Source organism: Macaca mulatta, chromosome X, assembly GCF_049350105.2.
Source record: "Macaca mulatta isolate MMU2019108-1 chromosome X, T2T-MMU8v2.0, whole genome shotgun sequence".
Classification (NCBI taxonomy): Eukaryota; Metazoa; Chordata; class Mammalia; order Primates; family Cercopithecidae; genus Macaca; species Macaca mulatta.
In genome coordinates, this window is record NC_133426.1 from 15,125,126 (window position 1) to 15,140,123 (window position 14,998).

The 14,998-nt window shown below is 38.6% G+C and overlaps 1 protein-coding gene across 3 annotated transcripts in view; it reads right to left on the reverse strand.

The window, feature by feature from the left end:
* Positions 1–14,998, reverse strand: part of PIR (pirin) — a 113,292-nt gene that overhangs the window by 76,006 nt on the left and 22,288 nt on the right. For all 3 annotated transcript variants that reach the window (NM_001194909.1, XM_015126979.2, XM_001116938.4), the window contains 1 exon segment: positions 2,150–2,233. In NM_001194909.1, coding sequence (NP_001181838.1) covers positions 2,150–2,233 — 84 coding nt within the window.

The following is a 14,998-nucleotide window of genomic DNA, read 5'->3' on the forward strand; positions in this document are numbered from 1 at the left end:
TGCATATGAAAACTCTGAATAAACTGAAAGACACTATGCAATCATCATCCTAATCAATGTGAAGTTATAGTGGTAGAAAAAGTGTTGACCAGTGTCTCACATGTATGGCTGCTAGGCAGCTCCATGGTGCAGATGGCGGAGGTCACCACTTCCATGAACAGGACATTTCCAGTCATCGTATCTAGCTTTGTAAGCGGTCTTCATTTCGTTTTCTGCTCCAGTGAGAGGTCACTATTGAGTTTTTGCCATGACTTTGGTTTTGTTTTGTCTTTAAATTTCACTTTCATTGAAATCTTATGATTCAAATATGTGAATTTATCATCCCTCAAAACATATATATATAAAATCCCAGAAAGTACCTGGTATAGAGTTCTGACTTACAAAACTGGCAAACATGACCCAAGTATTTTGGGGCATTTTAACTGTAACGTATCTCAGACAAGACTAGGATGATGGAGGGCTCAAGGTCATTGTCTTAAGTAATAACACCTAACCCTGCAAATGAGTTGGAAGATAAATAATACATTATCTCAAATGCAGCAGAGTGGTCTAGAAAGATGAGGACTGAAACAATCACTGAATTTGGCAATTGGGACATCACAAGTGACCATGATCTGAATAGCTTCAGTAAAGATTTGGAAGGGGCTACTGAGAGGTCAAATCTGATTTCAGTAAGTGCAAAATGAATGAAAGATAAGGAAGTTGGGATATCATTCCTGATTACTTTTATTATTATTATTATTATTATTATACTTTCAGTTCTAGGGTACATGTGCACAACGTGCAGGTTTGTTACATATGTATACATGTGCCATGTTGGTGTGCTGCACCCATTAACTCGTCATTTACATTAGGTATATCTCTTAATGCCATCCCTCCCCCTTCCCCCTCCCCACAAAAGACCCCGGTATGTGATGTTCCCCTTCCTGTGTCCAAGTGATCTCATTGTTCAATTCCCACCTATGAGTGAGAACATGCGGTGTTTGGTTTTCTGTTCTTGCGATAGTTTGCTGAGAATGATGGTTTCCAGCTGCATCCATGTCCCTACAAAGGACACAAACTCATCCTTTTTTATGGCTGCATAGTATTCCATGGTGTATATGTGCCACATTTTCTTAATCCAGTCTGTCACTGATGGACATTTGGGTTGATTCCAAGTCTTTGCTATTGTGAATGGTGCAGCAATAAACATACGTGTGCATGTGTCTTTATAGCAGCATGATTTATAATCCTTTGGGTATATCCCCAGTAATGGGATGTACCCAATGGTAATGGGTAATGGGATGGCTGGGTCCAATGGTATTTCTAGTTCTAGATCCTTGAGGAATCGCCACACTGTTTTCCACAATGGTTGAACTAGTTTACAGTCCTACCAACAGTGTAAAAGTGTTCCTATTTCTCCACATCCTCTCCAGCAGCTGTTGTTTCCTGACTTTTTAATGATTGCCATTCTAACTGGTGTGAGATGGTATCTCATTGTGGTTTGATTTGCATTTCTCTGATGGCAAGTGATGATGAGCATTTTTTCATGTGTCTGTTGGCTGTATGAATGTCTTTTTTTGAGAAATGTCTGTTCATATCCTTTGCCCACTTTTTGATGGGGTTGTTTGTTTTTTTTCCTTGTAAATTTGTTTGCATTCTTTGTAGGTTCTGGATATTAGCCCTTTGTCAGATGAGTAGATTGCAAAAATGTTCTCCCATTCTGTAGGTTGCCTGTTCACTCTGATGGTAGTTTCTTTTGCTGTGCAGAGGCTCTTTAGTTTAATTAGATCCCATTTGTCAATTTTGGCTTTTGTTGCCGTTGCTTTTGGTGTTTTAGACATGAAGTCCTTGCCCATGCCTATGTCCTGAATGGTATAACCTAGGTTTTCTTCTAGGGTTTTTATGGTTTTAGGTCTAACATTTGAGAAATATAAGAAAAAGACTAGGTGGGAACTAAAAAGTGATTGAGGGGTCAAGGAAAGTGTGAAAGAAGAATATAAGAGACCTGTGTGGTTTCCAGGCTGAGTAAAAGAATCTCTAGAAAGGGAGAAGTCAAGAATATAACAGAGAGAGTGTGGAAAGGGTGAATGTACTGGAAGTGGGCAGGATCAAGCATGTGCACTCAAAAACTACTAAACCACCAGCAATTCCTTGTCCTTGGCCATACCTGCAAATCTCCTGGGTTCATTTGACCAGTGTGTCCACAGAAGTCTTCATGGGCCATGCTGCCCCCTTCCAGGAGGTAGGATACCTTTGAAAAACAAACAGGAAAAAAAGTAGATCCTTTGCCTATTTTTAAATTGGGTTATTATTTAATTATTCCCACTGACTTGTATGAGTTCCTTGTATATTTTGGAACTTAATCCCTTATTGGATAATATGGTTTGCAAACATTTTCTCCCATTCTGTGAGTTGCCTTTTCATTTAAAAAAAAAATAGGCAAATGAATAGACACTTTTCCAAGGAAGACATACAAATGGCCAACAGGTATATGAAAAGGTAGTCAACATCATCAGAAAAAATGCAAATGAAAGGTACAATGAGACGTTATCTCACCTCTGTTAGGACAGCTGTTAACAAAAGGTCAAAAGAAAACAAGTGTTGGTGAGGGTGTGGAGAAAAGGGCATCCTTATACATTGCTGGTGGGATGGTAAATTAGTATAGACATTATAGAAAAGAATATGGAGGTGCTTCAAAAGATGAAAAATAGATTTCCTATGCAACACAGCAATCTCATCCTGGGTATATATCCAAACAAAATAAAATAACTATCTCAAAGAGTTGTTTTATACTCCCATGTTCATTGCAGCATTATTCGTAATAGCCAAGATATGGAAATAACTAGAGTATCTGTTGACCAATAAATAGATAATGTGATATATATACCCAATGGAGTACTATTAAGCCTTAAAAAAGAAGGAAATGTTGCAATTTTCAGCAACACGGATGAACCTGGAGGATATTATGCTAAGCGAAATAAGCTAGACACAGAGGGACAAATACTGCATGATCTCACATAAACAGAGTAGAAGGATAGCTACCAGGGGTCAGGACGTAGGAACATGGGAAGATGTTGAGTAAAGGGTACAAACTTGTGGTGACAAGATGAATATGTTCTGAAGACCTAAATCACAGCATAGTGACTAGAATTAATAGTAAGTATTGTAAACTTAAAATTTCCTAAGAGAGTAATCCTCTGTGCTCTCACCATAAAAATAGGTGACTATGTGAGGTAATGGATACCTTAGCTTGATTGTGGTAATCATTCCACAATGTATACATACATCAAATCATCACATTGTACACCTTGAATATAAACAATTTTTATTTGTCAACCATACCTCAATAAAGCTCAAAAAAAAGGAAAAAGAAAAAGTAGGTATTGGGTAGCTGTGAAGATGTGTTTGCTTTTTCCACAGAAAATTTGTTGAGAAAAGTGTCAGGAGCAACTAAGTGGAGTAAACTGAGAGAAAGAATCTCTGTGACCAGGCCACATTAGCCATAAAATGTCTTTGAGAGAATTCCACCTAGGTGCCCCTTCCTCCTGGCAGATGCATCCCTGAACCTGCCAGAGCTCACAGCTGAGTGAAAAGAGCCACCACTCACCCCTTCAGCCCAGCAGATGATGGCCCTGGCATGGTGGGCCCTGGAGATCAGGGTGAAAGAGAGACAGCTCCTGTTGAACCAGCAGGGTCCCTGTTACCAAGGCTTGTTCACACAGGTATGTGGGATGACATATGTGAGGTCTCCATACCTTCGCCAAAAAGCTGCCTCAGGAAATCCAAAGGAAACGTATTTCTGACACCAAGCACACAAACTCGCTAGGTGCTCAATAAATGTTTCTAAAATACGTTAAATGAATTCATATAAATTAAAGTCAACTTTTCCAGGGACATGTCTATACTAAATCTAAAAGTGGAAAGAAATTCTATGCTGCCCAATAGAGTAGCCACTAGCAACACGTAGCTATTTAAATTTAAATTAATTAAAATTAAATAAAATTGGCTGGGTGTGGTGGCTCACGTCTGTAATTCCAGCACTTTGGGAGGCCAAGATGGGCCGATCGCCTGAGGTTAGGAGTTCAAGACCAGCCTGGATAACACGGTGAAAGCCCGTCTCTACTAAAACTACAAAAAAATTAGCCAGGTGTGGTGGCAGGTGCCTGTAATCCCAGCTACTAGGGAGGCTGAGGCAGGAGAATCACTTCAACTCGGGAGGCAGAGGTTGCAGTGAGCCGAGACCATACCATTGCACTCCAGCCTGGGCAACAAGAGTGAGACTTCATCTCAAAACAAAACAAAACAAAACAAAAACAAAAATTTTAAAACATTAATTTAAAATTCAGCACCTCAGGTGCACCTGCCACATTTTGGGTGCTCAAAAGCCCCATCCGGCTAATGGCTATCATATTGGATAGTGCAGATTATAGAACATTTCCATCTTTACAGAAAATTCCATTTGATAGCACAGATTTAGATAGAATGAATTTGAAAAGCAGTAGTCAACTATGGTAGGCATTTTGTGTACATAGAAAAACCTTCCCAGGACTTTCTGCAATCACAGTACCTTTTGGTAGAACAAGAATCGCATCAACTCTAAAAAGCAGAAGAAAATTAAACCCTTCTTATTTCATTATTCTACTAAAGGGAAAAATCAAGCAACTCTAAACTTCTCATTTTAAGGCTATTGTGATTACTCTAGCAAATAAAGATTAAAAGATACCAAATAATTAGTAAGAATTTAAAATTACCTCAGGAACATGGTAACATTGTTATTTGAAATATATAATTTAGCACTTAAAGCGTAAAATGTTGTGTGTCAGGACATGGGCTCTTTTTGTGTAATCTATTTGGATTCGACATCCATTTTGTATGCATTTGGGAAATTTATCTGTAACTCCTTCAAGAAATACCAATCAGCCTAAACAGTTCTGAAAGGCATGTGCAAAACCATGTTTATCTGCAAAACACATGTGGCTCCCCAACTTAAGCTTAAGGGCGACAAGTTCTAACATTTACATTATCATTACTGGATGAATTTTTGTATATTAGCTATCTCAGTGTTTTCTTTAAAACTTAATGTGTTTATCCTTCTTAATCTTGGATACTTTACTTCAAAATTTTATTAACTATTATTAAATGAGTGAACCAGAAAATGTAGTCTCTGACTAAAATCCCAACATATTTTGTAATTACGTAGCCAGACCTAATTTTCACTCAAATATATTCAACCAAATAAACCAATTTAAATCAGTACTTAAAAAGAATAAGCAATGCTTTTTACCAACAAATCCCTAAATCCACAATAAACAACAGAGTGGAAATATTATAAGATTTAAAGAAGAAAGAAAAACAAAAAATGCCCAGGAGGCAAGAGAAGAGAAAATATTTATGAAGTTCTCAGCATATACATCAGATATTGCTGTTTTACACAAACAAAATTGTTATTTCCTCCTCTATACAAGCACTCATCGAATATGTCAAAGCCAGACTGTTTTTGTAGTCTATGTTTTTGCTTTATCCTAAGGCATAAAAAGTAGACCTAACTAGTCTTTTTTTATATGAAAATTCAAAAGGTTGTTTTAAAAAATCATAAACGGCAATGGTTATTATTCTACCCTACACATTTGTATATCTGACATAATCATAAGATATCCATTCAAATATATAAAAGCTATGATACAATAATTTTAAAATAATATATTGAGAAGGTAAGTGCACCAACAACATTCATTGAACAAATGCTCACTGAAGTCCTGTAATGTTGTAGGTACTGTGTTGGGAGATAAAAAAGTGGAGAAGACAGATACGGTAATTGTCTTCATGAAGCTTATATTCTCATGAGGAAGATATACAGTAAGTAGGACTGGTAGATTTGAAAGTAGAAATTGAGTTTGTAGAGCCAAGCCCCCTCTCTTCCTCCTCTTGACAGTGAGCCCACCCACAGAAAGCAAATGCCCTCTTTCTCTCTCTGTCTCCGTGAGAGTGACTAGCACCTGTGGTGGTAGCCAACAGGGGTCTAGCACAGCTGGTGAGATCTGAGTAAGTCTGCCTTATTTCCAGGTGCAGTATTCAGAGGCCCACCTGCCTGCAGATATAAGTTACCTTCTCCAATATCAGCTTTATCCGAAATAAAGGTATTTTTGTCTGCCATCTTTCTTACTCCTTCATCTTCTCAATTGGTTGAGAATTCAGGCTGGGAGAACAAGTTAGTATTTATAATGCCTCCTAATACCTAAACTAAAAGCCATAAAAGCCTTGCTACTGTCATGTTGTTGACGTTTTATATTGCAGATTTATAATAAACTCACCTCTTCCTGAACTAACTTTACTGAATGCCAGTTCTTGAATCAAAATATTTATAGAGCACGTAATACAGTGCAAATCAGGGCTGGCTGACACAAGGATTCTCCACGTTTCATCCTGCAGAACAATATCATTGAGGTATACTGTGAACAGAATAGCCTAGGCAGGGCCTTTACCCCAGCAGGCCATAGGCAGATGGCTACAAAAATTAGAGGTTCTAGGTTTGAAGTCTAAAACCCCCATCTGGGAACTTGCTATAGTAATGGCAACAATGCGACATTGGCACAGGGATAGAAGAGACCCATTTGTATGCGAAATTAATATATGAGAGTAGCAATTTCAAATCAGTGGGGCAAGGATGTATTTCCCAGTGAACGATGTTGGAACAAATGACCATATGAAAAGACAGTAATCCCCCACTACATACAAAAACATGTTCCAAATAGATGAAGGATTTAAATGCAAATAGTACACTTCTGAGATTTAAATCAAAGGAGACAAAAAAAATACAAGATTTTCTGCACAATTCTATTCTCTGCAATATTTACTGTAATAGCAAAAGACAGGGACATTCTGGATGATAGGTTAATAAGTAACACAACTAAATTACAGTGTAGCCATATAAGAGAATACTATGCAATTGTTAAAAAGTGATATAGATCTTTATTTATTGACACGGAAAAAAATGAAATATTATTTAATTGAAAAAGCAGGTTACAGAACAGCAATTCTATTTAAAGGGGACAAATAAAACAATGTATTTAAATGGACTCATTTAAATAACACTATCCAGTTGTGTTAGTATGGATGGAGGTGCCTGGATGAACATACATCACAGTGTGAACAGTGGTCATCTCCAGATAGTAGAATTTCAGATATGTTTCTTTCCATTTTTCTGATAGCTTGAATTTTCTGTAATAATTAATTGGCTTTTATACAATGAAAGCAACATTTTTATTTTGGAAAAAACAAAGATGCTGCCACTAATCAGTGGATGAAAGTAAGTGGTATAGTTTATTTTACATAGATGCTGATGACTATCTTGTTCCCTGCTTAAGTGAACTGGGGCTGGATAGAAAGGCAGTGAGACACAAGGGGAAACACTGAGAATCAGAAGGGTAACTCCACATTACATGTAGGACAATGCAGCTCCGACTTTAACACGTGCTACTGTGTGGGAAGACCTGCATTTTTTATAGACAGCGTTTATGTCAGAATAGAAACAAAGCATTTAGGATCTAATACAAAGCTTAAAAATTTAAGGGGACAAACAAAAGCTTCCAGATTTCAAACCATCAGGCAAACTACAAGGGGTGGTGTCTAGAATTGCTTTGCTTTTCCTGCTGCACATGCATTTTTAATTAAAATAATTGCATGAGCAAGGCAATCTCCATTCTGTTTGGGCTGAAGCTCCCTTTTGGGCTCTCAAAGGAGTCCCTTTCAAATCATATTCTTTTCCATCCCCAAATATTTTTCAATTATCCAAGCCTAAGGGCTTTCAGGTTGCTAACCATCTAAAAATATGTCAAGCAACTTTAAAAAGTAAATTGTGGTGCGTATGACTCATTTAAGGATGAAAATCTAAGTGGACATCAAGATTTTTTTTTCCAAATTTGATTTTAGGAAGCAATTTCAACACTTTTCTAAAAAGATTCAGGAAACAGTTATCCCCCCTTTCCTCTACTTTTGCAGTGTGGATGTTCCTTTCGCTGGTTATACAATTAAACCTCGTTGCTCCTATCCTAAATATCATAAAATCTGAATTAGAGAAGTCTGGTCAATGAAGTTTTATTGAATACAAAATGCCTACCTTTTACTACTTAAAGCAAAAAACATACTTTCAGTCTTTGGGGAAAAAAATCAGAAACCAAGGAAACCACTGACCTTTTACTTATTATAACCTTTTATTTGTTTTTTTTGCTAAGTAGTGTAAATGCTAGACTGAGACTTTACATATAAATTAATGTCTGTAGAGGATTTTTTAAAAAACTGAAGCAGTACTTCTGAGAGTTGACACAATCCAGATGATTTTTTAGGGTATTACATAATCACAAACACCTGGAGAATTGCCGTGGGTGGCTGACGAATTGTGAGTGTTATGTTTAAACTCAAGAGTTGCATGTGTGTAATTAAGTAAGAAATTTGTAATCTGAAACAGGTGTTTTCTTAAAGCACTTGATGTGCTTCTTGGTCCCGCTTCCTCTTTTCCTCCTTCTAATTCTTTCCGTGGGTCTTTACTAAATATTTTTTGCTTCCTTGTCAGTTCTTGTTTCCTTGTGTGTTTGTGTTTGGGGGCAGAAGGACAAAACACACAATAGGGATGAAAGAAAAGTGTCACTTGCCATGTGAAGTTTAGGAAAGGTGCACCTCAAGGAACTATACATTAATTCTGAAGAATTACAAAGCAAGGGAGAATATAGTTTGCTCTTTCTGGCTGGTATTTAGAAGGCAGAGTCTGAGTACCTCATTCAGTGTTCGGGAATAAGATGCAAGACCTCTTCGTTAAATGTTTATATTATAGGGAAAACTACGGTTTCCTTTAATTTCCATTTGCTTTAAAATAGTGGCTTTTTTTTTTTTTTTTTTTTTTTTTTTTTTTTTTTTTGTCTACTAGTGGCTTGGTAGGAAAAAGAGAAAAACAAAACAAAACACGAGTTGAGGTCATGGCTGATGAGAGATGCCAGCAAGGAACATATTGCATAATAGAAGCTGCTAACTGGTCTTCAAGGATATTTGAATCCATACAATTAAGGACTCAAGTTATTTTATAAAAATGTTTTCATGACATGAGTAGAAACCTGGAAAATCACCCCACTAAATTGACTCACCCAATCCCAACCCCGCATACGCACCTTCACAAGTTCCAAAAGGTGGTTTTAACAAAAAGGAAAAGATAACCAACACAGTTCAAGTATTCAGCCAGTGGACAAACCCAAGTATTTTAAAGCTCTACCAGGTCCTGCCTTATATGTCCCTGCCACTACCCTGCAGAAGCACCAGTGCTTCAGAGACTCCCGCCACTCTGCCCCCTGCAGGTGTGGCCCTGTCTCCAAAAACTACTCGGGCTTTGTGGCTCTGGTGCAAACCTCGGGTTTGCCATTTACCCGGTTTGGTATGCAGGGTGAACTCCCTTCACTTCTTGGAGGCTCAGTCTCCTCATGTACAGAATAGACCTGGGAGGTGAGGTCTCCGAGTGTGGTAAGCAGTAAGTGAGTAATGTGTGCAAAGCACCTGGCCCATAACAGGTGATGAGTAAGTTCTAGAGTTGGCACAGCCACCACAGCTCCGTGGGGCAGAGATCCCATTCGTGGATCTTCATTCATGCTTCTTGGAATAGTTCCCCCCACCCCCTCCAATAGTCTCACCGTTCACCTCCTCGCTTCACTCAAGCCTCTGTTCAAATGTTACTGCCTAAGAAAGGCCATCTCCAACCAGCCCATCTGGTCTAATTTATCAACCAATTCTTTATCCTCCTACCATGGTTTGTTTCTTCTTCCTAGCTTTTTCACTATGGGACACTATATTATGTAATTATTTGTTATTCATTTATTGTCCGTCTTCATTAAGAGAATGTAAGCCCCATGAAGGCAGGGACTTTTTTAACTTACTTCTTTAACTTAGCTACAATGGTGCCTAGCATACAGCTGGCACTGAAGATTTGTTCAATTAAGGAATGAATTGATCAATCAATAGATGGATGGATGGATGAATAGCATCTTATATTTGCATAGCATTTCAGCATTTACAAAGCATCTGATCCTGGAAATATGCGATCACCTATACATTATTGATGAAAACATCGTGGCTTAGTGAGATTAAGGTTACAGTTAATAATAGCAGAACAAGGATCTAAACCAACATTTTCTGTCCCTGAGAATAAAACTACTTTCACTCCCCCACCCCCATGCTGCCTCACAAATGCTGACGGCATATTGCCAGTAACGTACGTGCTGGGAGCACAGGGCTTGTTTCAGAGGAGAAATCCCATGACAATTGCAGTAGGAGCCAGAACTGCAAGGATTTCACACAGGTAACAAGAGGACTTTGCCAACTTCAGTGGCTTCAGGCAAACTGGCTATTTCAGGCAAAGAAAGGGTTCTACTGCTAATATACACAAAGCTGAAAATAGGCCTCATGATTTCTGAGTGAAGGGAGGAGGTTTATGGACGATCCCAAAGCTACAGGATCCTGAGATGAGGCGATCATGAAATCCTTCTTTGGTGTGGATATCAAAGAGTTCTACCTAACATCTAACTACAAAGAGAAGAACAACTGACTTATTTGTCTCTTACTTTTTTATGTTGTTCCCATTCTCAAGTCTCCCAAACCTATTTTTTTCTTTCACTCTGATTAACATTTCTGACACAGACATCAGGGTTCTATGATAATCATATTCCCAAACCTAACTACTCAAGAGAGCTGAATTACAAACTCCCTGCGAAACTTCCAGCTGCTTCTAGAACCCCAGGACCAGGAATGTCCCTTTTCATTCAAACTCAGATCAGGAATAAATGTTTTGGGATATCTCTTCAGACAAGCTACGCCTGGGTCTCCATGTCATCAGCAACCCAACTTCTTAACTGGCACCACCTACATCTGGCAAAATGGTGCTCAAGATGTTCATTTCCATTGTTTTAATTCCCACGTTATACTGAAGGGGCCTGAAGGGAATGGTTTGCTAACTTCTATGACTACCCAAATGTCCACGTACAAAAGTGTTCTCTCTGTACCTAAGGGAGAAAACGGGTAGTCAGAACTACGGTTGCTTAAGAGAGCCCTCTGCTGACACAAATGACGTGTGCTCCTTCTTTTCCTAAAATCAAACCTCACCAAACCAGATCTATGTCTTGCCAATAGATCCACTGATTACTAAATATGTCTTGCAGCACATGTATGTCGTCTCTGCTTAAAGACTGTGTGTCACTGTGGCAGGTTGCCACCTAGTCATTAAGGGATCAGCTATGTTGTGGCGTAGAGGGAAGTTCTTCTGCTCAGTACAGTCTCCAGTTGAAAGTTACTAAGGCAGACACCTAAGAATGAGGTGCCTGAATACACTTGTTTGCACATACGGTTTTGGGCAGGTTTGGGACTCACAGGGGTCTTACAGAGGAATAGGTTTGAGAGACTCATGTCAATTTTCCTTTTAATATTTTGTTAAAAATTCATTATATTTAATTAAGCAGCTGACACATTTTTATGACCACATTATTATTACGACTCCCTGATTCAATTCACTGTAGATATAATTTCTCAAACTTTTAGTGAGTGTGATCATTGTACTTGATGTTATTGGGCCCCAGGTCCCAGGATTTTGGACATCAAGAAGCAATAAAACATTTTATAATAAAGGGGTCTGACAGAGGGATGCCAATTTTTTGCCTTCCTTAGTCTTTTAAAAATAAAAGTTAAATTTTGGAATAATTTTTAAGTTTACATAACAATTGTAAACATAGTATGGAGAGTCCACCCAGCTTCTCCTGCCATTAACATATCGCATAACCTCAGAACATTTGCCAAGACTAAGAAACCAACATTGATACATTGCCATTAACTAAAGTATATCATTTATGTGGCTTTCACCAGTTTTTCTATGAATATCCATTTTTGGTCCAGGATCCATGTCATCATGTCTCCTTGGTTTCTTCCATCTGTGACAGTTTCTCACTCTTTCCTCATTTTTCATGAGCTTGATAATTGTGAAGACTACTGGTGAAGTATTTTATACAATGCTCCTCAATGGTGGGTGGTGGTGCCAACTTTTAAATTCAGATTGTGAAAGGTAAAAATTATCTACTATGGTCATCATTTTATAAAAGAAAGGCCATTCTAACAACCAAAACAAGGAAGAATAGCAATATCTGAATAAAGAACAATCTTTTAAATAAAATAAATGTATCTCCAGGAAAAGCCCACTACTTTGCTAATCATTCCTCCCTCCCCTTTCTTTTTCTTTCTTTCGTTCTGGCCCACCCAAGATAAAATGTCATTACAAACTCACAAACAGGAAGTCAGGAATTACCTAGAAGGAACACAGTGGTCATTGCTTCCATACCTTCAGGGAGCTACCACTCTAGCAGAAGATAAACCACTAAAATATGCAGACAAGAGAAATAAAAGCTAAAGAGAAGTACAAGCGAATCTAGAGGAAAGATTGATTGTGACAAAGAATCCAGAGGAATGAGGGAATAATTTGTGGAGGAGGAATCCTCCCAGGTGACTCTCAAAAAGATGAAATTTGGGGGAAAAAATTAAAGTGGGGTGGGAAGAAAATGTATACGGAAAGAGGGAAAAATTAGGTTGTAGTAAGTTATAAGCAACTAAAACATGAATTTATTATCATGTTACCACCACATCATGAACAGTGTTGCAGCTATAAGAAGCAAGGTAAATGATTGTCCTTAAATAGCCAGGAACAATCAACCTAATCCATTTTCTCATTATACTGGAAGTTCAGAGGACAAGTGAGAGCACTATTTTGCACTTACAGGTAGGAAAATTCAGATCCCTGGACCACGAAATCATAGGCCCCACAGTAAGTGAGTGGCAAAAGGAGTATGGGGCGTTTATTCATAGTTTTATGATCTATGTCACCTGTACAATCTCATTTCTAATGGTATTAAAAATCTTTTAATCATCTGAATGTGCCAAGGTATTGAGAAAATATCAGATATATAGAGAGGGAACTTTGTTCCAGAAAGAGTGGTGGCAAAATAGAGTGGACAAATGTGGGCCTGGGATCATATGGGCCCACCAAATCTTGCTCTGTATGGCCTGTGTGAATTTCACAAGTCACCGCCTCCCTGAACCTTAGTTTCCTCATCTGTAAAATGGGGGGATAACAATTCTTACTTTCCAAGGTTGTTGTGAGGCTTACAGGTAATGTAACAACATATGAAGCTTCTCATAAATCAGCAGTTAATACTATTGCATGGCAAATTTCCTTCAAGTTTAATCCCATGTAGTCAGGCCCGTGATTCTAAGAGTCTATTGATTGGATGACTCTGAAGTAGCTTTGTTAATGATGTGGACGATTTGCATGAAGCTTTTTATCATATAATGATCTATGTAAATTTATTTTGGACTTATTTCTCGTTTCACTTGAAAAGCTTTATTTTTGATGACATAAAATAATGTTTTAATGATTGGCTTATAGTCTTTATTACATTTCCCCCCACTCAGTTTTTCTTTTTTCTTTCTTTTTCTTTTTTTTTTTTTTTTGAGACAGAGTTTAACTCTTGTTGCCCAGGTTGGAGTGCAAAGGCGTGATCTCAGCTCACTGCAACCTCCACCTCCTGGGTTTGAGCGAGTCTCCTGGGATTACAGGCGCTCACCACCACGCCCAGCTAACTTCTTGTATTTTTTAGTAGAGACGGGGTTTCACCATGTTGGCCAGGCTGGTTTGAACTCCTGACCTCAGGTGAGCCACCCGCCTCAGCCTCCAAAAGTGCTGGGATTACAGGCGTGAGCCACCGTGCCCAGTACCCCCAGCCCCCCACCCCCACAACACTCAATTTTTCTACTTAAATACTCTTGGAATGTAGCCTTTAAGACATGAATGGTTTTTGTTTGTAATTGCAATGTGGTGTGGGTGGGGTGTATAGGGAAATTTGTTGGGAATTTATTTCGACTACTTTCAAAGAATATTTCAGTTCAATTTCTACTCTCCCTCATGTGACCTACGTTGTTAACACAGACCAAGCTTTAGTTCTTTGCTGTGGGAACTGTCCTGTGCACTGCAGGAGGTTTGGCAGCATCCCTGGCCTCTGCCCACTAGATGGCAGTAGCACTCCCCAGTTGTAACACTCAGCAAAGACTGCAGAAATTAACAAATGAGTCGCTTCTCAGGCTTTTGGCTAAGATCAAGTGTAGAAATTGCCATATGACCCAGATGGACAAATCACCTCCAGTTGAGAACCACTGACATAGACAGCACTCCACAAAAAGCAGAACTTTTAGGCTAAAGATGGTTTTATTTTAACATAATTGTGTTGACAGTTTCAGGATGTGAAATACTGTTCATTCACCCATAGCTATAGATCAAGCTTGGGCTTTGAAGTCCTTCTCCAATAATGGCCCAACCTAAAATTTTAGACCCTATGATACTCCTCCACCTCCCATCCTTCCACATCCCATTTGTAAGCCCAATCAGACGACTCACTGTTTCTACTATATCCCATACTGCACCTTTCACTCTACCTCCACTATCCAGAGAGTCAAATCTTACTTATTGGTTATTGGTTAGGGCCTTACTAAATGGCCAAATTTTCCCTGAAGCCCTCCCAGATCCTTCTGTTAGAAGGGATAGCTTCTGCCTCAAAACATGAAGCTTCTTCAACTATACCCATCTTGTTCCTCCTTAATTATTTTCTAACTTTCATGCAAATTGAAAGTCCTCTGCCTCCACTTCTAAACTCATGAGTGCACTCACTATTTTAATTTCCTTTCAGCTAGGGAACGTGTTGTGGAGGAGAAAGTTATGTTTTTGATTTAAGGCACTCTTAAATCTCATGGGCCCCTCTAATGGTGCACAAATGTTTTCCAGAGAAAGTCCTCATCCCCACTACACATTGGCGTATATTATTAGCTTATCTGGTTGACAGGAATAGAACACAAGTAAGGTTCACTTTATCTGGAGAGGGAGGCCTCAGCAAGAGTTCCTGGAGAACAAGTGATCATCAGGACCTTCACTAACCATGAGGGCACAGTTTAT